This window comes from Arachis stenosperma, chromosome 4, assembly GCF_014773155.1.
Source record: "Arachis stenosperma cultivar V10309 chromosome 4, arast.V10309.gnm1.PFL2, whole genome shotgun sequence".
NCBI lineage: Eukaryota > Viridiplantae > Streptophyta > Magnoliopsida > Fabales > Fabaceae > Arachis > Arachis stenosperma.
In genome coordinates this window covers 144,633,279-144,655,285 of record NC_080380.1, presented here as the reverse complement: position 1 = coordinate 144,655,285, position 22,007 = coordinate 144,633,279, and the positions used below count along the sequence as shown (strand labels likewise).

General features: G+C 32.0%; 3 protein-coding genes across 4 annotated transcripts; 2 read left to right on the top strand and 1 right to left on the bottom strand.

The window, feature by feature from the left end:
* Window positions 1-8,844: 8,844 nt before the first annotated feature.
* On the top strand, window positions 8,845-10,511 carry LOC130976652 (pentatricopeptide repeat-containing protein At2g36730). The gene has a single exon (XM_057901566.1). The coding sequence runs from the start codon at window positions 8,860-8,862 to the stop codon at window positions 10,369-10,371; it is 1,512 nt and encodes a 503-aa protein (XP_057757549.1). The 5' UTR covers window positions 8,845-8,859; the 3' UTR covers window positions 10,372-10,511.
* Window positions 10,512-11,630: 1,119 nt separating this feature from the next.
* On the top strand, window positions 11,631-15,471 carry LOC130973513 (ATP-dependent zinc metalloprotease FTSH 6, chloroplastic). The gene is made up of 5 exons (XM_057898074.1): window positions 11,631-12,500; window positions 12,772-13,312; window positions 13,421-13,734; window positions 13,923-14,163; window positions 14,567-15,471. Exons 1-5 carry the CDS (start codon window positions 11,911-11,913, stop codon window positions 14,906-14,908), a joined length of 2,028 nt encoding a protein of 675 aa, XP_057754057.1. The 5' UTR covers window positions 11,631-11,910; the 3' UTR covers window positions 14,909-15,471.
* LOC130973514 (amino acid transporter AVT1I-like) lies at window positions 15,178-21,529 on the bottom strand. Of its 2 annotated transcripts, none has more exons than XM_057898075.1 (3): window positions 21,286-21,529; window positions 16,267-16,877; window positions 15,178-15,992 (listed from the first exon to the last, which is right to left on the bottom strand). In XM_057898075.1, the coding sequence occupies exons 1-3, from the start codon at window positions 21,470-21,472 to the stop codon at window positions 15,471-15,473; spliced, it is 1,320 nt and encodes a 439-aa protein (XP_057754058.1). In that variant the 5' UTR covers window positions 21,473-21,529; the 3' UTR covers window positions 15,178-15,470. The 2 variants fall into 2 exon arrangements, with proteins under 2 accessions (XP_057754058.1, XP_057754059.1); XM_057898076.1 differs by lacking the exon at window positions 21,286-21,529 and adding an exon at window positions 17,155-17,477.
* Between the last annotated feature and the right edge of the window lie 478 nt (window positions 21,530-22,007).

Here is a 22,007-nt window from a genome sequence, read left to right as displayed (position 1 = left end):
AACCTTCCACCAGGTAGCCAGACATCCTCTCAGAACTTGATTGTTCTGCCATTCCCTACATCCATAGATAAGCCTCTGATCATCTTTTCTCTGATTTGCGGTTCCCTGATCTGGAGCTGACAGATATCTCTCCAAGGGTCCCCTCTCGCAGGAATAGGCTGGCCACACAGCATTGCAGAGGGATTCATGCTGTTACAAGAACATACTACTCTCTTCCATAAAGGGCAATCTTCTTTCGAAAATCTCCACCACCACTTGAACAGAAGGGCTGTATTCCTAACCACTGCATCTCCCACTCCTAATCCACCCGCCTTTCTAGGAGCCATCACTATCTCCCATTTCACTAGTGGCATCCCTATCTTCCCATCCTCCTTACTCCATAAGAACCGTCTTTGCAACGAGATCAATTTTTCTGCTACTGCCTTTGGCATCTTGTACAAGCTGAGATAGTATATAGGCATGCTATTAAGGACGGACTTGATGAGAACTAGCTTGCCCCCTTTATTGAAAGTCTTCACCTTCCACAAGCTCAACTTTTCTTCCACCTTATCAATCACCAGTTTCCAAGTTTTAACTAACCTTGGATTCGCTCCCAAAGAGATCCCAAGGTATCGGACTGGTAAAGAGGCTTCCTTACATCCCAATAGCTGACACATCTCTCTTGTCCAACACTGTTCACAGTTAACTGGAATGAAACTGGACTTCTCAAAATTAATACTCAACTCGGACATCAGTTCAAAGCAGCGCAGTAAGCGCTTGTAATTCCTGATAGTCTCTTCCTCTGGTGGGCAGAACAGTATAGTATCATCCGCAAACTGCAAGTGCGACAGCTCAATGTGATCTCGTCCAACCAAAAGTGGAGAAATGCGCCCATTTGTTACCGCCTCTCCGATCATTCGATGAAGGATATCAACAACTAGCACAAATAGAAAGGGCGATAACGGATCTCCTTGTCGTATACCCCTTTCCATTTTGAATGGCTTTGAAGGGGATCAATTTATAAGCACCGACATAGACGCAGAGCAAACACATTCCTTAATCCAGCCCCGCCACTTCTGGCCAAATCCCATCTTCTGCAGAACTATATCCAAAAAACTCCATTTGACCCTATCATATGCCTTCTGAAAGTCCAGTTTAATTATCGCTGAGCTTCTTCTTCTGGCCTTAATCCACTGCACAGTTTCACAGGCTATCAAAGCCCCATCATGAATTTTCCTGCCTTGCACAAAAGCACTATGAGTCTCACCTACCAAGCCTGGCATCACATTTCGCATTCTCCTCACCAACACCTTAGAGATAACCTTATACACATAACCCACCATACTAATTGGCCTGAGGTCTTTAATTTCTGTAGCTCCAACAAACTTTGGTGCCAAAGCCACCCAAGTGACATTCGAATCCCTAGGCAGCCTAGCCGACCGAAAGAACCCCATGACTGCTTCAATGAATTCCTTCCCCATTTCATCCCAGCACTTCTTAATGAAATTCATGTTATACCCGTCACACCCTGGTGCCTTTGTTGACTCGCAATCCCACACGGCATTCTTTATTTCTTCAGCAGTTGGCATCAACTCCAGCCCTGCTACTTCTTCCTCAGATATCTGCCTTACCAGCCCATCCCGAAATCCTATATTAGATGAGGTTAAATATAAATAGTTATATCTTTAAAAATCAAATTTTAGATTTTTTAAACATAAAAATTTAATAATATATTATAATACTATTTTTTTATATTTAAATTAATAAAAAAATAGTATAAATAATTATATTTCTAATATAAAATTTTGTCTTGTGACTTTTAGTTTAAATTGGTATATAATTATATACATCACATACAACAAGCTAATATGTGACGTGAAAAGCAGTAGTCCCCCATTGATTTTACATTTATTGTAAAAAAGATTTGCCAAAATTTACATTCCATGACCATGAACGAAGAAACTTCAAGCCGATTTTGTGGAATAATGATTAATTTCACTATCATCCATGGATAAGCACACCTGATTATAAGGTTTGGTTTGGTAAAATTTTTTGAGGAGGTATTTGTATAATTATATTTTTTAAAAACTCAAATTTTTTATTTTATATTTGATAAATTAAAAAAATTATGTGTTTGTAGTTGTAACTTTTAAAAGATCAGAGTACTTTTAAAAGCACTTAAAATAGAGTTTTCTAAAATTTGTTTGTACTTTTTAAAATTTAAAAGTCTAATATAATCTTATATATTAATTTATTTTTAAATTTAATACTTATATTTATGTCTATTATAATATTTTTAAATTTTAAAAACTATTTTATCAAATGCAATTCATGTTATTTGTGTTTATTAAAAATTATTTTTGATTTAATTTACCAAATATAAATGTTACCACTTTTAAAAAATTATCTTTTAAAAATTAACTTTTATAAACTACTTTTAAAAAGTAAAAACTTTACAAAACTAAAATTAAGTGTTTATTACTTAATTATAACAATATCGATTTATTATTACTTCTTATATTTTTTTTTATTGTATAAATATTAAGATTTGTTGATTTTAAAATTATATTTGTGCTTCAATTTGATTTTTAAAATTTTAATTTACTCAATTTAATATTTTAACTTAATATTTGTGATTTATATTGGTCTCTTGATTTAATTTTTATCGCAAAATTATTAACTTAATTTTTGTAATAATTGAAAATTTTTTATCTCATTTTTTTTCCTACAAAGTCTTTAAAACTCTAATTCTAATTTTATTTAAGAGTTTAACGGCTTCTTAGAGAGCAAATTAACATAAAAAATTTTAATTGTCACTTCGGATAATTATTAAAGAGTCCAGTATACCACTCTTAATATATCGTTAACCATTCTATAATAGAAATAGTGTTAGAAATCAATGTAAGTGATAAATATCAAATTAAAAATCACATTAAATAAATTAAAAGTTTGAGAGTTAGATTAAAACGTAAATATAACTTTCATTAACCAATTTAAATACCAACTCTTTTTTTATATGTTGTGAACTTGCTTATTAAAAAAGAGTAGTCACTTATATAAAGATATTTAAAATATTTTTTTTTTAAATATTTTTTATTAATTAAAATTCAATACATACAATTAATTAAATTGTATTATTTTTGTCAAAATTAAATCAGATAAATTAATTTGATAGAAAAATTAATAAATTAAATATTGAACCGTTTCAAATTAATGTTTTTTTTTACAAAAAATAACTACACTAACTTTATTATAGAAAATGACTAAAATATTATTCTAATTATATATACTAGCTGTTCAGCCGTTTTTCTATTATTTTTTAAAAAATTAATTTTATTTTTTGCTAATATATTATTTATTTTTAAATTTATTATATAAATATTTTTTTTATTATTTTAATATTAACATGATCTTATTTATATCATATTTTGTTAAAATTAAAACTACTATAAAAAATTTTAAAATGTTAAATTATAACGACACAGAAAAAAAAATGGTTAGAATTTAGGATTCTAAAAATAATAATAATAATAATAATAATAATAATAATATTTTAATAATTTTTTATAATAAGAATATTGTAGTTATTTTTTATAAAAAAATATTAATTTAAATCGATTTAAAGTATAACTTACTAATTTATTGATCAAATCAATTTATCTAATATAATTTTAATAAAAATAACATAATTTAATTAATTATATATATATATATATTAAATTTTAATTACGTAAAAATATCTTAAAGAAAAGTTTTAAGCGTCTTTATTTCGAATGATTCATGCGGCTAAGTGCTATAGTTAACGTGTGATATATGGCCATATGGGCACAAATTAAACTAAATAAAATAATGTTTGCTGCTTAAATATCTCCGTATATGTATCTAACTAACCCGGCTTTTGGAAAACTTTGAAGAACACACTTCGTGGGTTTCACTACCCTCGTTAGTGAACTAAAGCCATATATGTGGTTACGTAAAATGGAAACTGAAAGAGTCGTAAAGGGTTGAGATTCTTAGACAAGTTGGGGTACAACAATTTATGTGGTGCTGAGAATATCTATGATGATACCTGCTAGTTGCTTCTATCTGATTCTTCAACCTTAGCTTAACCAATAAAATATTACATATTATATCTAAGTGTATGTATTTAATTTGCATTGTACATGTGTGCGTTAGTGTTACTTCTTGTCGTTTTTATATCAACCTTTATTTTAAAAAAAAAAAAATTATTATATTTGTAAGTAGAAGAGAAAATGACATTTTCTTCTCTTGTGAGATGTCTAAATCACATTTTTTATTTTACGCTCTATTTTCTTACAAAATATAACATATATTTTTTTAGTCTATTTGACTAAAAAGACATTCTTCAATAATCATATAATTATATATAAATTAGGGATAATTAATTGATTAGTTCAAGTAATAATAATAATATAAAATATACTTATTGTTTTTAGTTTTTGGATTATATAAATGGCATACTTAATAAAGACATAGTAATGCTTTTAATATTTTGGATTACACATTATCTTTTAATTTTTCTTTATCAATATTATATTTTGATTAAATGGTCTTTTTTTTTTGTCAAATATCCTTACACACGTACACCCCTTCTCTTTCTCAATGGATTTCATATATTAATTTTCTAGACATAGCTAAGATTTGAACCGAGTGTACCTCCTAATAAGACAAACATAATTACCACTAAACCAAGCCTTACGGTGCTGATTAAGTAGTCTTAATTCAATAATTCATTCACTGGATAGGCCAGTACAAGCCCAACAATCTTTTAGATTAGGTATTGGTTTGGGAAAGTATTTAGTATGGACTCGGTCGGTTTTGTCAAGTTGCTAGCCCAATTTCCTATATGATCGAGGGCAAAAATAAAAGAAGTTTGATGCCTTATGAGTATTTTTATTTAAATAAATAAAAAATCAAGTTGCGTTGCTATAGTGTTTAGTTCATTAGTCCGTTTGAGTAAGTGTCGGAGGTTCGAATTCCACTTTGTGCATGCAGCAACCCATTGACCAGCGGCATTAAAACTTAAATAATAGAGACGATTTTGAAACGTTAGGTCCTTAAATAAGACGAAAACGTTGAGAACAAAAACGATACATAGAAATAAATTTTAATTTTATCTTTCAATAATATCAATTTTTTACCGTATATAATATTCAATTATTATTTAATCACGTCTAAGTAAATTACACTTAATCACATTACTATATAAATTACACTTATTCTGTTAACGGGTCCCTAATGACAGGACAACATTGAACCAATTTTGAAACGTTAGGGACAACTTTGAGACTTACCCCAAACGTTGGGGACAAAAACAATACTTTACTCCAAACTTTAATTTCTCAAAAAAAAAAAAAATTAGATTTAGGGCAAGCTCATTGCACCTCCGGCGAGCTTTAAGTTGAATTCATCGTACTATATAAACCGCTGGGCCAATTCAATTTGTCGCTTTTTTCCTTCCAAATCTACTTTCTTCCTCCTTCACTTATGATATTCAGAATTTTCTCTATGAGTTTTTCTATCTTCCGACGTCCGTGAAGTTCGTTATCCACTATATCGTCAGTTTTAAGTCAGTATATAACATGTTAGTTAAAGTCACTACTTACTGTTTACATGCTAGTTAGAGTATATAACATATTAGTTAGATTTTTTATATTATTATTTTTAAGTACAGTTACTCTTTATTGTTTATAACATGTTAATTAGAGTAAGTTATTAGTTAATTGTTCATTAGTTTAGTTGGAATAGTTAGTTTAAGTTGTGAGTTAAATGGTAATTAGTTGAATAATTAGTTAGATTAAATTAAAATGATACATAGTTAGTAAAATTAAGTTATCAGTTAATTATTGATTAGTATGTTTATAGAATTAGTTGAATATGTAATTGGATTAGATTATATTAGAATGATACATAATTAATAAAATTAAGTTATCATTTAATTATTTAATAGTATATTTATAGAGTTAGTTGAAGGTCTCATGTAGTTAGTTCACATTTTAATTAGTAAGCTTATAAACTGATTAAGATGTAAAGTAGACAATTAATTAGTTTAAATATGTTTTTTAAAAATTTAGTTAATGTGAAAGGAACTAAGTTCAATTTATGTTATTTTATTTTACTAGATTGTAGTTAGATAGAGCAGCAGTTATTGGGATACGAGCATACGCTTTACACATTGGATCAGGCTGAGCACATTGCCGACAGACTTGATCGAGTGGTATACTTTTATTTGTTGACCCTCTCTTTTTTAACTTATTTTTTGGGTTCGGTAGGCGCCTCGAATCTTGCACACCAGACGAAATTCGATGAGACACCCGCCTAAGCAGATTATGCCATATCTCAGGCGAGCCGGGTTTGAGCATATGGTGTATATGGTGGAGTTCGAGCACAATTGGTCATTGACGCCAGCGTTGATAGAGAAGTGGAGACCTGAGTCCCACACGTTTCATTTGTCATGCAGGGAGATGACTATCACCCTATAGGACGTTGCCTACCAGTTGGGACTCAGGATCAATGGTGAACCTGTTAGTGGTTGCATCGGTGGGTGGGAGTAGCACGATGATGGACGGTCCATTGAGGACTTCTGCCAGCAATTACTAAATATTGTTCCTGTCCCAGAGGATAGACAGTTACATACCAAGCGGACTGTCAAACTCACATGGTTTCACAATACTGTCTGCGGAGAGCTGGAGCAGGACACCACTGAGTAGCGCCTGTTGTGGTACACGAGAGGGAATATTATGCAGGTGATCGGGGGTATCTTATTCCTAGATACATCTAACTCTTGGATATACATCAAGTGGCTCCCCCTGTTAGAGGACCTTGACAGATGTAGCAGGTTATCATGGAGCTCGGCTGTGCTGGCATGACTGTACCGCCAGATGTACCGTGCCACGGAGCATAGTCAGTGCAATTTGGGTGGTTGCGTCAGTTTGCTGCTCTCCTGGGCCTATCACCGTATTCTAATACTACAGTAAGATGGATTTGATACTCGTCAATTTTCGCCAGTTGAGATGTATTATTTGTTTTTGTACCTTTCTTCATTAACTAATTGAGAAATAATGTGTAATCATTCGTGGTATTGTAGGTGGGTTGAGTACCGTCCAGATAATGCTAGAGGCGAGCACATGCTTAGGCATTACAGGTGTACGCTGAACCAAGCCAAAGCTATGTCACAAGTTGCACTTAAGTACCTAAAAACCCATTAATAGTTAGCACATGTACAGAGTGACTTTATACATAACTAACGATAATGAAATAAATCTTACCGGACAAGTACATCTACATAGCGAATAATCAACGAGGAAGCTCGTTGTATGACTCCTCCCAATCATCATATATTCTAATAATGACTCTCTGTTTTGCAAGCCAAACTTTTCTGTAGGACGCCTTGTAACCGAAGTGATTCTTCACACCTCCTTGCAGAATCCTGATACTGATTGTTGGATCTGTTTTGACCATTGTGAATATGTGTTGAGCAATCACCTTTGAATCCAACCAATAATGATCTTGACCCATGGATGTTTGCATGCAAGTATGAGGACCATTGTATCTCCTAATCTCCCATTTTTCTTGTTTTCGGCGATATGCTATGCGTATGTTCCAAGAGCAGCTGGACCCAAACTGGATACACTATACATCATACCTCAACTGATCACTCTCTAGTGTTTTATACTCCACAGCTCTTCTGATGCTGTACCTCTTAACTACCAACATGACTTCTTTCTTGTTATCAAATTGTTGTCCAACCTCGAACTCATTACTTGGATCCTCTTCGGGGTCTCCATGGATAAACGGCCAATCTGAAGTCATTGCATCGATATTCAACCTGGAGAAGTGATCCGGCCAGTCATATGGTCGAGAAATGGCAGGTTGCATCAGAGCGATCTGTGTGTCACCGTAATAGTTCATCTCTTCTTTCTCGTAACCATCCTCAAGAATTTCCGTTGGTTCATCATCAGCATTGTCTCCGTCATCGGGATAAACTTCATACGGATACAACATCAGATCCCTGATAGCAGAATCCTCATGACTTTCAACATCATCTTTCATCATGTCAGCATTACCAAGTTCAATGTTTGAGCCCTATTAACTACCTTCAAGTGGCATATTTAGATCGACCATCGTCCTTCTAATATTTCATCTAACAGCTCCACTTAATAGACTATCATCAACAGTATTCGCAGATGATACTCGTCCACCCAACTCAATGAAAAACACGAATAATTCCAAAAAATAAACATTTGTTCATCGGTTATGCCACGACTTTTTAAGACGTACGTTCTTGTCGTCACATAACTGATACCTAATTCAAAACAAGAGAAATATTTCTTAAAATCGTGGCTAATAAACATAATAACAACAGAGCAAAGACAACTGTAACATATCTTTTATAAAATAAATTGTCATATACTTTGGTTGGATATCTGTAGTAATTTTTTTTTACTCTTTTTATGTATTGCTGTCCAATGGAATGCAATATCAAATTCTTCAATATTGTTAGACTGTTGATTTCTGGTGTTATGTAAGTAATTATTGACTGTTCAGACTTAAAAACGATAAAACCTTATTTAGTATATACTATTTCACCATCATAATAAATGGATAACAATAGATTTTTGACATTGTAAAGAAAAAATGCCAAAATAAAAACTAAAGAGGAGAATGAAATTGTGGTTTTGATATTCGATTTCAACAACCATTATTTTATTTTGGAAACTCCACTTGAAGTTTGCTGGTGTGCGACAAACTATCTAAAAAATGAAAGTTCAAATAAAGTGTTTCTGAAAATAAATAGTTTTTAAAAATTTATTTCACAAAAAGATCCATGAAAGTAGCCAGCATTTTAATTTTCTTGTAATGTTTGGTGAAATGCGTGTGCCGCTTCCACTTTCCCTCTCTACAAAGCAACAATGCCTCACTCTTCTCTCACTCTGTTCTTCCATCACCCAACTCCACCAAATCCAAGCTCAAACCCACATCAATGGCCTCTTCCAAGACCCTTATGTCCTCTCCCAACTCATCTACTTATCTTCCCTCTCCTCCTTCGCCAACCTCACCCACGCAAAAACCATTCTTTTTCATTCCCCCACCACCTCATCACCCATTTCATGGAACATCCTCATCAGAGCATACGCAACTACTGATTCTCCGCTTCAATCCATCTGGGTATTCCGCACATTCCGAAAATTGGGTGTGAAGCCCAATAAACTCACTTATCCTTTTCTGTTCAAGTGTTGTGCTATGGCTTCTGCGCTTTCTGAGGGAAAACAGCTGCATGCTGATGTTATCAAGTTTGGTCTTGATTCTGATGTGTACGTTGGGAATAACATGGTTAACTTATATGGGTTCTGTAAAAAGGTTAAGGATGCAAGGAAGGTGTTTGAGGAAATGCCGAACAGAACTGTTGTGTCTTGGAACTCAATTATGACTGCTTGTGTTGAGAATCATTGGTTGGGAGATGGGATTCGGTACTTTTTTAGGATGCGGGGTTGCGAGTTCGAGCCGGATCATACTACTATGGTGCTGATGCTTTCTGTTTGTGCTGAGTTGGGTTACTTGAGTCTTGGAAGATGGGTGCATTCCCAATTGATTTTGAGAGGAATGGTTTTGAGTTGTCAGTTAGGTACTGCTCTTGTTGATATGTATGCAAAATCAGGGAATTTGGGTTGTGCTAGGCTTGTTTTTGAGAGAATGGAGGAGAGGAATGTGTGGACATGGAGTGCAATGATTTTGGGATTAGCCCAACATGGGTTTGCAGAGGAAGCGCTTGCATTGTTTGCTGAAATGTGTGAAAATCATAGCATATGCCCCAATTATGTGACCTATCTTGGGGTTCTATGTGCTTGCAGCCATGCCGGGATGGTGAATGAGGGTTACAAGTACCTTCGTGAAATGGAATATGTCCATGGGATCAAGCCCATGATGGTACATTTTGGAGCAATGGTTGATGTTTTAGGTCGTGCCGGCCTTCTTAAAGATGCTTACGACTTTATACAGAGGATGCCTATTGAGCCTGATCCGATTGTGTGGCGCACGCTGCTTAGCGCGTGCAATGTTCATGATGCTCAGGACCATGCAGGGATAGGGGATAAAGTGAGGAAGAGGCTGCTTCAGATGGAGCCAAGGAGGGGAGGGAATTTGGTTATTGTTGCTAACATGTATGCTGAATCAGGGATGTGGGAGAAAGCGGCAAAAGTTAGGAGAGACATGAGAGATGGAGGTATGAAGAAGATGGCTGGAGAGAGTTGTGTTGATTTAGGGGGTTCCATGTTTAAATTCTATGCAGGTTATGATTCTAGCCAAGACTTGATGCATGTTTATCATTTGCTTGATGGATTGAACATGCACTTGAAGATGGTTGATAGTTAATAGTTAACTAGTGTTAGAAATTGCTCTTGAAGAATTGTTGACAATTTTGTAAGTCAACATTTTCACCATTCATTTGTATATATTATTTTTAGGATGCTGCCCACACATCTTTTATGTATCTTTGTTATCACTCTATAAATGTTGACACAGTTTCCAATATCAGTTTAGCTTAGAAATATTGATCTGTTCTTATTGCAAAATATTTGTTTCATTTCACAAAGAATTTCAATTTTTTTAGTGTAATCCCTTGAAAATTTGTCATTCATAGTCTTTCCTTCATTTTTAGATTTGTTTTTGTGGATGATATTTCAGACCTAGTTCCAGTAATTAATACTTATCCAGAATTTAATCAAAATTTCCTACAACGCAATACCTTACTCTATACTCAAGCTGTGGTGGGTGCAGGCACAATGTGTAGCTAGCTCATTAGTCATAAGATATGATGAAAAGATCAATGCTTGGAATTTATTATGCAAGAACAAAAGGATATGAGATGATAACTTAATAACTTTTATAGTTCTTTTTCAAGCCAAACACTTGTATTAATTTCTGTTTTACATGATTTATTGATTTTTCGTCTTTTCACATGTCATAATGCCTTCTGTAAATACAAAAAAATAAGATGTTCTCAATTATGCTTTAAAGTTAGGTTAATAATTTTCATATTAACTTCTTGCCTTCTTGGTGCTTTGTTTATTATTTCATTTAATTTTTAATGGCAACTCTACTTTATTTTATTTAAATATATTGATTTTCTTAAGTCTTGGTCTTTTGGATATGAACTTCTAAGCTAATTCACAATTCTATATTCAATTATCCATAGATTAATCAAGAAAAAGAAAACACCATGAAAAATTAAAGTTATAATGCAGAGGCTGAAATTTTGTTTTTTTGTTTTTTTTTTTTTTTTCCCAAGGAAATTCCATTAAAGGCATAAATTGGGAGAATAAACTAATATAGCAGCATTCCAATATTTTTTTTATTAACATAAATATTCCTCTAGAAAAGCCCCAATCACATCCATATTCAAATACTGATTGATTTTGAGCATATTCTATAAGTCAAACTTAAAAATAGAAACATTTAATAAGGTGGCGACATTTTGATGCAGTCTATACAATCCACTGTTACCACTTCAACTTCTTCCAAGTGTGTGGCTGTGACTTGAGATTATGTTTTTATGTGCCACAATATATCTTCTACAGTCACACTCTTTTTTTGCACTTTTTAGCATCTTTGTTCTAAGCATGCAAAGGAAAACAAAAGGGCCAAAGAACAGAACATAGAAGACCCTTCCTGAATGAAAAACAAGACAAATATAACACGAAATCCTCCAACTCAAATGAAAATTCCATGTTGAAACTGCTAGAACCTTCCCATTTTCTCTCTTTTTAAAACAAACTTTATTTATTACCACTGACCTCCAGATCAAACTATTCAAACTGGTTAATCCACTGAGGAAATCAGAGAGTGCAACACAATACTATAAGAAAGACCCTTTTATTGAATATTCAAGCAAATTTTGTGGTGTTGACGAAAATGTCTTCTGCTCTATTATCTCTCTCAGTTTCTCCAACTTTAGTATACAAGCATCAAGAAAGGAAAAAGAACAAAGAGAATAACACATGTCCATCACAACCTTTGTTAGAAACCAAACTCAGCAAGAGGAAGCTGTTACAATCATCTGTTATTGGATTAACTCCAACATGGCTGGGGCTATCTTTATCTTCTGCCAAACCAGCAAGTGCTGCAGAACCAGATAGCCCTGAATCTTCAACCTCAACTAGGTTAACATACTCAAAGTTCTTGCAGTACTTGGATGAAGGTGCTGTGAAGAAAGTTGACCTGTTTGAGAATGGAACTGTTGCTATTGCTGAGATATACAATCCAGCATTGGAGAAAATCCAAAGGGTCAAGGTTCAGTTACCAGGGTTGCCTCAGGAGTTGCTGAGGAAATTGGAGGAGAAAAATGTTGACTTTGCTGCTCACCCTATGGATGTAAGTTGGTGGCCTGCAATATTTGATTTCTTGGGAAACTTTGCATTTCCCTTGATATTGCTTGGTAGTCTACTCTTGAGGAGTTCTTCAAATAATCCTGCTGGCCCCAACTTGCCTTTTGGACTAGGAAGGTATGGATTTTAGCATATGATATTATATATGATTTATAGTGTATGATATGATGTTTATAGTTATATGTAAAAGGTCCATAACTATATGAATTTTACCTTAAGATATGACATATGATATACTCTGCATCAAAATAAATGTCACTTTGATATTCATCATAACTGCGTTAATTTTAGCATATGATAGGATATTCACCATAACTATATGAATTTTTTAAAATATGATATGATCAGCATAACTACATGATACACTTTTATTCCATGTTTACTTCAGAAGTAAGGCAAAGTTTGAGATGGAACCAAACACAGGAGTGACATTTGAGGATGTAGCCGGAGTTGATGAAGCCAAGCAAGATTTCCAGGAGATTGTGGAGTTCTTGAAGACACCAGAGAAGTTCTCGGCCGTGGGAGCGAAGATTCCGAAAGGGGTCCTTTTGGTAGGGCCACCAGGGACAGGGAAGACATTGCTGGCTAAAGCAATTGCAGGAGAAGCTGGTGTCCCATTCTTTTCTCTATCAGGTTCAGAGTTCATTGAGATGTTTGTTGGTGTAGGTGCTTCAAGGGTGAGGGACTTGTTCAACAAGGCAAAAGCGAATTCGCCGTGTTTGGTGTTCATTGATGAGTTAGATGCTGTAGGGAGGCAGAGAGGTACTGGCATTGGTGGAGGGAATGATGAAAGAGAGCAAACACTGAATCAATTACTCACTGAAATGGACGGATTCACCGGAAACACTGGTGTTATTGTCATTGCTGCCACCAACAGACCTGAGATTCTTGATTCTGCATTGCTTAGACCTGGCAGGTTTGATAGGCAGGTAATAAACTTTTGTGTTTCATAAGCATGGAATAATTTCTCTCTATAATTGAAGTTGAATCCATGTCAAAAAACACGTCATTAATGTTTATTTTCATTGTGTCTATAGGTTAGTGTTGGATATCCTGATATAAGAGGGAGGGAAGAAATCTTGAAAGTTCATAGCAACAACAAGAAGCTTGCTAAGGATGTCTCTCTTAGTGTCATTGCCATGAGAACTCCAGGATTCAGTGGTGCAGACCTAGCAAACCTCATGAATGAAGCTGCTATTCTAGCCGGTCGCAGGGGAAAAGAAGAGATCACGATGAAAGAGATCGATGAGTCCATCGATAGGATCGTGGCAGGCATGGAAGGAACCAAAATGACTGATGGCAAGAACAAAATTCTTGTGGCCTACCATGAAGTTGGACATGCGGTTTGCGCGTAAGTACATCAAATACTTGTTCATAGTAGATTGATGGAGAAACTTCCAAATGCTCGAGTTCAAAATAGGCTTATGGTTGTAGAGCTATAGTGAAAATTGCCAATTGCTTCATATTGTTACTATAACTCTATTGTTCACTTAACTTGTATCCCTTTGAAGTCTTAAATTTTGAGTTTATATTTTGCAGGACATTGACCCCAGGGCATGATCCAGTGCAGAAAGTGACTCTAGTACCGAGAGGCCAAGCCCGGGGATTGACATGGTTCTTGCCAGGTGAAGATCCAGATCTTATCTCTAAGCAGCAGCTGCTTGCAAGAATAGTTGGAGGCTTAGGAGGTAGAGCAGCAGAGGAAGTTATATTTGGTGAAGCTGAGATAACCACTGGTGCTGCTGGGGACTTGCAACAGATCACCCAAATAGCAAGACAGGTAACTCTTCTTTTTGGGATTTTGGATTTGAATGCTTGAGTTTGGGATGATAACAAGATGGCATGTGAAAAGTTTTTTATTGATAACATAATCAAACTTTACTTGACTTGGATTGCTTACGCTAACAAGTCAATCTTATGATCTCTGTTATTTGAACATCTAAAAATAGGTGTTATATATAGATATAACACCAAATAAGACCTAAGGGTTCATATCAGGTGTTATAAAGACATCCAATCTTGTATTGCTATCTCAACAAAAGTAATCGAGTCAACCATCATTATAAAAGTCTTATTGATGCAAACATCTTATTGGATTACAATATCAAACTCTTATATTAACAACTAATGATGCAACAGTATAAAAATGCATTCTGCTGATAAATGACTCTCCTTTGAAACAGATGGTAACAAGGTATGGCATGTCAGAGATTGGACCATGGACATTAACTGATCCTTCAGCACAAAGTGGTGATGTTGTGTTAAGGATGATGGCAAGGAACTCAATGTCAGAGAAACTAGCTGAGGACATTGATCAGTCAGTGAAGCAGATCATAGAGACAGCATATGAGATTGCAAGGAATCACATAAGGAACAACAGAGATGCAATTGATAAGTTGGTGGATGTGCTTCTTGAGAAGGAAACTCTTAGTGGAGATGAATTCAGAGCAATCTTGTCAGAATACACTGATATTTCTTCAATCAAGCCAAATAGAACACCCATCAGGGAGCTCATTGAAGCTTAATCATATAGCTTTATGTTGTAAGTAAGGACTAGAACTGTACAGTGTATATAGTTATATATAGTTAGTTTATTTTATAGGGTGCTTGAGTTAATTTGATGAATCAACAGGTAGTTTCCTGTTAGTTGGCACAATTTTTTCTTTTCATACATTTTGAGTACAATCTCATATTTTCAATTCTCTCTCTCTCTCTCTCAAATGGAAACTGATATAGCTTTCTGCATAAATATATATATGCTCTCTTAGTATTGTAGAAGAATGATTCTAGAAAGTAAAAAAAAAATGGCATGGCTTCTCTGAATTTTTATCAAGTTCATGTGATTAGAATGCAATGTTTTCTAAATACTTAAAACATTTATGTTATCATAATATCATAGCAAAATTTACCACTTATGATTAGAGGTACATAAAAATGGAACAGCTTATGTACTAGCGCCTATTCACTCATGATCCTTACAAGTTAGGACATCTACAAAATTGATCCACTAAACTACACCAAATCTTACTTTACCATGATTTTGGTCCCTGCCAATATATTTTACAAAAAAAAAAAAGGAATAAAGGACTAGATATTAAAATGGTGCACAATATCCATGAGTGAGGTATATGTTCCAGCTATTCCAATTACCACAGCTGCTACAATTATAGCCACTATGGCTACTGTTTCACACCCCAAAATCCTGTATTTTCCTGAAATCTTCAAGTAGCATGAGCATGGAAGAAGAATTGAAGCTGTGACACTTAGAAATGCTCCAACCAGAGACATTAGTTCCCCAAATAAAGGCACAGTCAAGGCAATAATCACAGTGCTGGTTACCATCATAGTGCTGACCAAAATTTTGGTGAATCTATTCTTGTACTTTCTTGGAAGCAAATTTTTCAAAGCATTGGTGATAGGTGTTGTCATCAAAGCATACTTCGATATTGGATTGACCAATGTTGTGTATATTGCTACTCTTGAGCTTAATTTGTCTATTGGCAGGTTCAATGTTACTTGTGATTGAACGTTTGGACCGAACATAAGGTATCCGATTATAGCCATAGAAGCATAACCAGCTGTGGTTAAAAAAAAGCACACAAACAGAACCTGCAATGTAAAGAAAAAACTTGGATGAGAAACAAAAACAACTCCTCTTGCGTGCAAATTTTACATTAGCTAGTCCTGCATGATGTATACATTTTATCAACAATATTTTGCCTTTCAGATCTCTCATCTTTACTACGTGTTCTTGTTAGAAATGATGAGGATATACACTAGTCTGAGTTATATACTCCTTCTATGAATGAGTGTAAATTTTTTACATATGGACTAAAGAAACAGATCATATGCAAAACAAGCTCAAAAGATGCAGAGAACTCACATTAGAGAACTGGTGTTTGTTCCTCATTGAATTGTACAATGTAGGGAAGACAGGATGAGCACAATAACAAAATGCATACAAGCTAACAGATGTGGGGATTCCACTCAAATTCAGAAGAGTTCCCTTGTGACTAAAACCAACTCCACCAATTGTCGCAGTCCAAGATATCGAAATGATGATAATAGCAGAGGCAAACACACCACTTGCAGATACATAAGAGAGCATGTTCATATCATCCAACCAAACAGTAGGCAAGATTATAAGAGCAACCAAAATCACAAAGAATTGCTTCCCACTAATTGTTAAACCAGCCACCAATTCGAGCTCAACGTTAGGGAAAAGCTCATTCAAGTTATCACCCTCAAGAATCAAGAACCCTATTGAGACTAAGTAGAGTTCCATGTACATCGACACCGACACGATTAGTCTTCCTATTTTACCAAATGCAAGCTCACCAATATCAGGGTAGGTTCTAATGTTTGAATTCTTGTCCATGCATTTCTTAATCAACACACCTGCATAAAATGCTGCCATCGCAATAGCAAATAGAAGAGTTAAGCTTAACCACCCTCCAGATGCTAGAGCATATGGAACTGAGAGTATCCCAACACCTGAAACAAACAAAAACACGTTATGGCATCTTATAAGTTTCTATCCCAACAGAAAAAAATAGACATTTATGTTACACAACCAGAAAAATTAAACATAATAGCCAGCATATAAGTGTCAACAAACATAATCGACTTTTAATATTAAAAGAAAAAACACACACACACAAAAACACAAACACATGGTGGACATAGTAAATTGTAATTAACATGTAGTAATTACAAAATGGGGGCTCCAAAAATCAAACACTTATACGATGAGAATCATAAAGAAGAAAACCTGAGATAGCATTGAGTCCATTAAGGGTGGTGTGAAAGAAAGAAGCAGGCTTTGTATTGGTGGAAGAGTGATGAGGGTCTATGAGCTTTTCCTCATCTATGGCTCCCTTATTGAACTCAGTTAGCAAAGGGACACTCAAGGATGAATCATTGTCCGGTTTTTCCGACATTATTGTAACACAACAGAAAAAGGAACAGAGTTTGGAAATCTAACAGGTTTTGGGTGCTAGATTCTGGATATACCTAAGAAACTATGTTCCTCTAGCTGCTAGTGTTATATATACACAGTTACACACACACGTTTCTTTTATAAGTTTTTGTAGGAAACTGCAAGGAACTAACACACACTCGTAAGTCTCCATACAGAAGTTAGTTAGTTTCCGTAGAAAACGTTTATGGCGTGCCCATATATTTTTAGTTTTTGCTACTATACTATATAGTAATTTTAAATTTTTAGTCTTAGGTTAACATCAATTAATGGTGTGTAAATAAGTTATATTTCAAATGGTATAATCTCTTCGTACAAAACTAAAAAATTGTAAACTCAAATCTCTTTATCTTTAGTTAAAAAAAATGGTATGTGAATTTAACTTCACCTGAAAATATAAATTTTAAACCAATCCATCAAAATCACAGTGGTTTGAATTGAATTTGATTAAAAAGAATATTAAATCAAAAAAATACAAATTATAATTCTTTGAATAAAATTAAATTAAATTAAAAAATAAAAATCAAACCAATATCATTTAAATCATAATAAATTATATTAATTTTACATATTCAAATGACACTGCAAATATAGACTTATTTCATTATCAAAAATATTAATACACATATTTCGTTCTTTTGAACATATCCATATTGAAGGTATTTTGTTTGGAATACCAACAGAATACGTGTAATATTTTTATTATTTATTTTATTGATACTAACAACAAAATTAAAAATATTATTTACATATTAAAATTAGTTAGTGTGTATTTGAGTCTAAATATATATAAAATTTAATTTATTAATATATTTTATATTTTAATATATATTTTATATTAATAATTAATTTTAATATATTTATCACAATTATAACGAAATATATATCAGAATATAATCATTATTTTTAAAAAAATATATAATAAAAAAAATAATAAAAAATTAAATTATAATTTTATAAATTTAATTTTGATGTGTATAATATAAAATATTTTATAATTGTGTAATTATATTTATTTTTTAGATAATTATTTATATAATATAAAAAATAATTTTTTATTAATGTAATATTACATAATTGTATAAAATTATTTTATATTAATAATATATTAAAATTAAATTTATTATTTTATTTATTTAAATTATTTTTAATTCGATATTTTATATCAACAGACTGGAAAGTACATTTACCCATGAACTTTAATTTCAATTAGTCAAAGCATGTGACTTGTTGTTTGGAGAAAGCAAAAGTATGAACCAACTCGGATAATGCCATTTTCTATTGCTGTTTTTATGCTATATAATAATAAAATAAAGGTTTAAACTGGGATTCAAGGGACCAATTTCACATTGAATCTTATAGTATATAATAAGATAGAAATTCAAGTGGAGCTAATTTTATATAAAATTGATAATTAAAGTTATTAAATAAAAATTTAATTAAATTAATTAAATTATTTAATTGTTTTTAATTATTATTTTTTATATAAAATTAATTATACTTAAATTTTTATTATATAATATATATTATTTGACCAATTCATGTGCTGTTATTAAATTTTAAAGTTTAAACAGCATATTTAATACGGAATGGTTTTTTTTATTATTAAAAAAATTGAAAATATAAAATATAATTTTTTATTTTTTATTTTTTATTGTTTTTTTATATTTATTTTTTATTTTATTTATAAAATTAATAATAAAAATTACATTTTATTCTTTTAATTATTAAAAAAAATTAAAAAGATTCATTTTCACTTGACACATAGTAACACTCAGCATTTATGATATCTGTATTCTATTTATTCCACAAGCTTAGCGTAAAAGAAATACACATATTTAGATGAGTCATTATTTATTATAAAATATAAAAATATGGTATATGCGGTAATTAAGCTGAGTGTCTAACTTCATAGTGTGTGACTCGTGGAAAATAATAATCATTCCCAAAAATATGGTATTGGAGTGTGGGTCAGTTTTTACTTTAGGACACTTTATTATATAGATTAAAGTAGTATAAAAAAATAAATTTTTTATAATTATTTTTTATTATTTATTATTATTTAAAATATGGATTCTACCTTTTTTAATTTCTCTTTTATCTTATACAAAAAAAAATCTATAAACGTACATCTTTATCGTATAATTCACCACTCACTTTTGGTGGGACCATTAAATAGTAGGGGTCCATTGTGGTGTCTATGGAGTGTTGCCACATGATAATTAAGTCTTAATCATTACTCTATTGACCACATGATTTTCTATAATAAGTACATATGGGAATTAGAAAAGTGTATGGCCTACATTACTATTCATGAACAAGAGAATTTTTATCAAACTTCATAGAGAAAGATCCAAAAGAAAAAACACAAAAATGTTGCAGCTAGCTGGATGCTTATTGAATTTTGAGGACAAATTAAAAAGTGCAATGAGATCGAGATGAGGCTTCATTCACCACTGCCACCCACACACATTATCCTCTACTCAATGGGGACCAATATATCCTTTGAAAATTCTAGACTTCCTCACACCATATATTATATTTAATTAATTAATGTCACAAAAAAAAGATAGAAAAAATTTATGTTGAGTAAAATATTATTTTTATTTTAATATTTGGAGTAAATTTTATTTGTTTCTCTAATATTTAAATCGTTCTATTTATATCTCTAATATTTATAAAAGTAATTTAATGTTATCCTGCTATCAATCACATATTATGAATTTTAGTTTGAGTTTTAAAATTTTCTTTTAAAATTAAAATACAAATGTCTGAGACAGAATCGATAATTCACTCCGAAAAATAGTTCATCAAAAGTTAAAATTAATCCCTACAATATTTACATAATTTATTTTTCTAAGAACATAATTGAACTTAATTAAACACAATTAGTGGGTACAATATTGAAATCGAACACATCCAAATGAGACCTAATTAAGAATGAATACATTCAAGTGAAAATAACTAAAAAATACAATCTGATTTGTTAGTATAATTGATGGCATGATAATATTAAATTACTTTTATAAACGTTAGGAACAAATATAAAACTTATTCTTTGCCGACAAAAATGATGTTTACTCGTTAATTCGATGATATTTAAGTGTTGGCATTTAAATTTTATTTAATTTATTTTTTAATAAATTTTAAATTTTTAAAAATTATTTATTTTTATATTTTTTAAATTAAATATTAATTTTTAATTTTTTTAATAAATTAGACATTTTTTAGACACTATAACAATTATTATAAAATAAAAATTAATTTTATGTAATAATTTAATTTTTATCTAATTTATTGTTTTAAATAAATTTTAAATATTAATAATTATTTATATATTTTTAAATTAAATATTAATTTTTATTTTTTTTAATAAATTAGACATTACTTTTTAAATATTGTAGCAATTACTTAAAATAAACCTCTAGCAGTCATTTATTATTTTAATCAAATTTGAGTTCAAAAAACGATTCTGTCTTGTACGGCATATTTGTGTTTTTTAATAGAGGATATATGTTTTTAAAATTTCAACTGTAATTTATTTCAACGAAAATAAATGAATCAATTAACAATAATTTTATAATAACTTTTTTTAGTTTTTTACAATATTTTTTATCGACAAATTATTACATATATAAAATAAGATTCAAACCTTAAATATTTATTTAAATAAAAATAAGTTAAGACCAATAAGCCAGGGAGAGTTCTTAATAACTAAGCTATAACTAAGAGCGAATAATAGAAGATTAATGATTGCATTGATTCTCAGTACTAAGTTCTACATGAATTTATGCAAAACAAAACAAACATAATATCCAGATCAAAAGTAAGGTACCAATAATAGTAATAACAATAAATAATAATAATGATGATGATTGTGATAGAACCAAGAACGAAAAGAGGGTGAAAGAATGAATAATATACCCGACAAAGCATTGACCCCATTGAAGCAAGTGTTGACGAAAGACGCGGTGCCATGTCCATGGCCATTGCCATGTTCCTCATCATTACCAGAATTTTGGCTTATGTCCCCATCTTCTTCTTCTTCAACAATAATAAGTGGTTTGTTGAGTGCACTAATCTTGTCATCTTTATGCATGCCTTCTTCCATTATTGATTCTTGTTTATTGAGGCAAAAGATATTGAAAGAATTCTAAATCTTCTGTTATTTGTTCTTCTCTTACCACATTATTTATATAGGCACCAGTAGTATAGTAGTAGTGAGAACTTATTATTATTAGAGAAATTCTTAACATACAAGCGATTAAGGCTTGTAAGTCTTACAAGTCCAATTAAAACTAATGCTCAAAATGCGTTTTGAACCGTTCTTCTTCCTCTTCGCCTTCGTCGTCTTCTTTTTTCTTTTGTTTCTTACCTTCTCTTTTTCCTTCTTCTTCTTCTTCTTGCTGCACGTTCTTCTTCCTCTTACTCTTTTTCTTCTTCTTTTCTTTCATTTCTTGCCTTCTTTTTCTCCTTCTTCTTCTTCTTGCTGCACATTTTCCTTCCTCGTCTTCCTCTTCTTCTTCTTCATTTACGTACTTTTCTCTCTATTTTCTTTTTTCGTTATTCTCGATTTCCATTATTTTTTGACATCAAGTTCTGAAATCGTTTTTGAAGAAGAAGAAGCAACAGAAGATGAAGAGGAG

Coding starts and splice junctions, on each gene's coding strand:
- LOC130976652 (XM_057901566.1), top strand. CDS start 8,860: ATGTTTGGTGAAATGCGTGTGCCGCTTCCACTTTCCCTCTCTACAAAG.
- LOC130973513 (XM_057898074.1), top strand. CDS start 11,911: ATGTCTTCTGCTCTATTATCTCTCTCAGTTTCTCCAACTTTAGTATAC. Junction 12,501..12,771: donor TTGCCTTTTGGACTAGGAAG/GTATGGATTTTA, acceptor TGTTTACTTCAG/AAGTAAGGCAAAGTTTGAGA. Junction 13,735..13,922: donor GTTGGACATGCGGTTTGCGC/GTAAGTACATCA, acceptor TATATTTTGCAG/GACATTGACCCCAGGGCATG.
- LOC130973514 (XM_057898075.1), bottom strand. CDS start 21,472: ATGGAAGAAGGCATGCATAAAGATGACAAGATTAGTGCACTCAACAAA. Junction 16,878..21,285: donor TGGGGTCAATGCTTTGTCGG/GTATATTATTCA, acceptor TGTTTGTTTCAG/GTGTTGGGATACTCTCAGTT. Junction 15,993..16,266: donor ACAAACACCAGTTCTCTAAT/GTGAGTTCTCTG, acceptor TTTACATTGCAG/GTTCTGTTTGTGTGCTTTTT.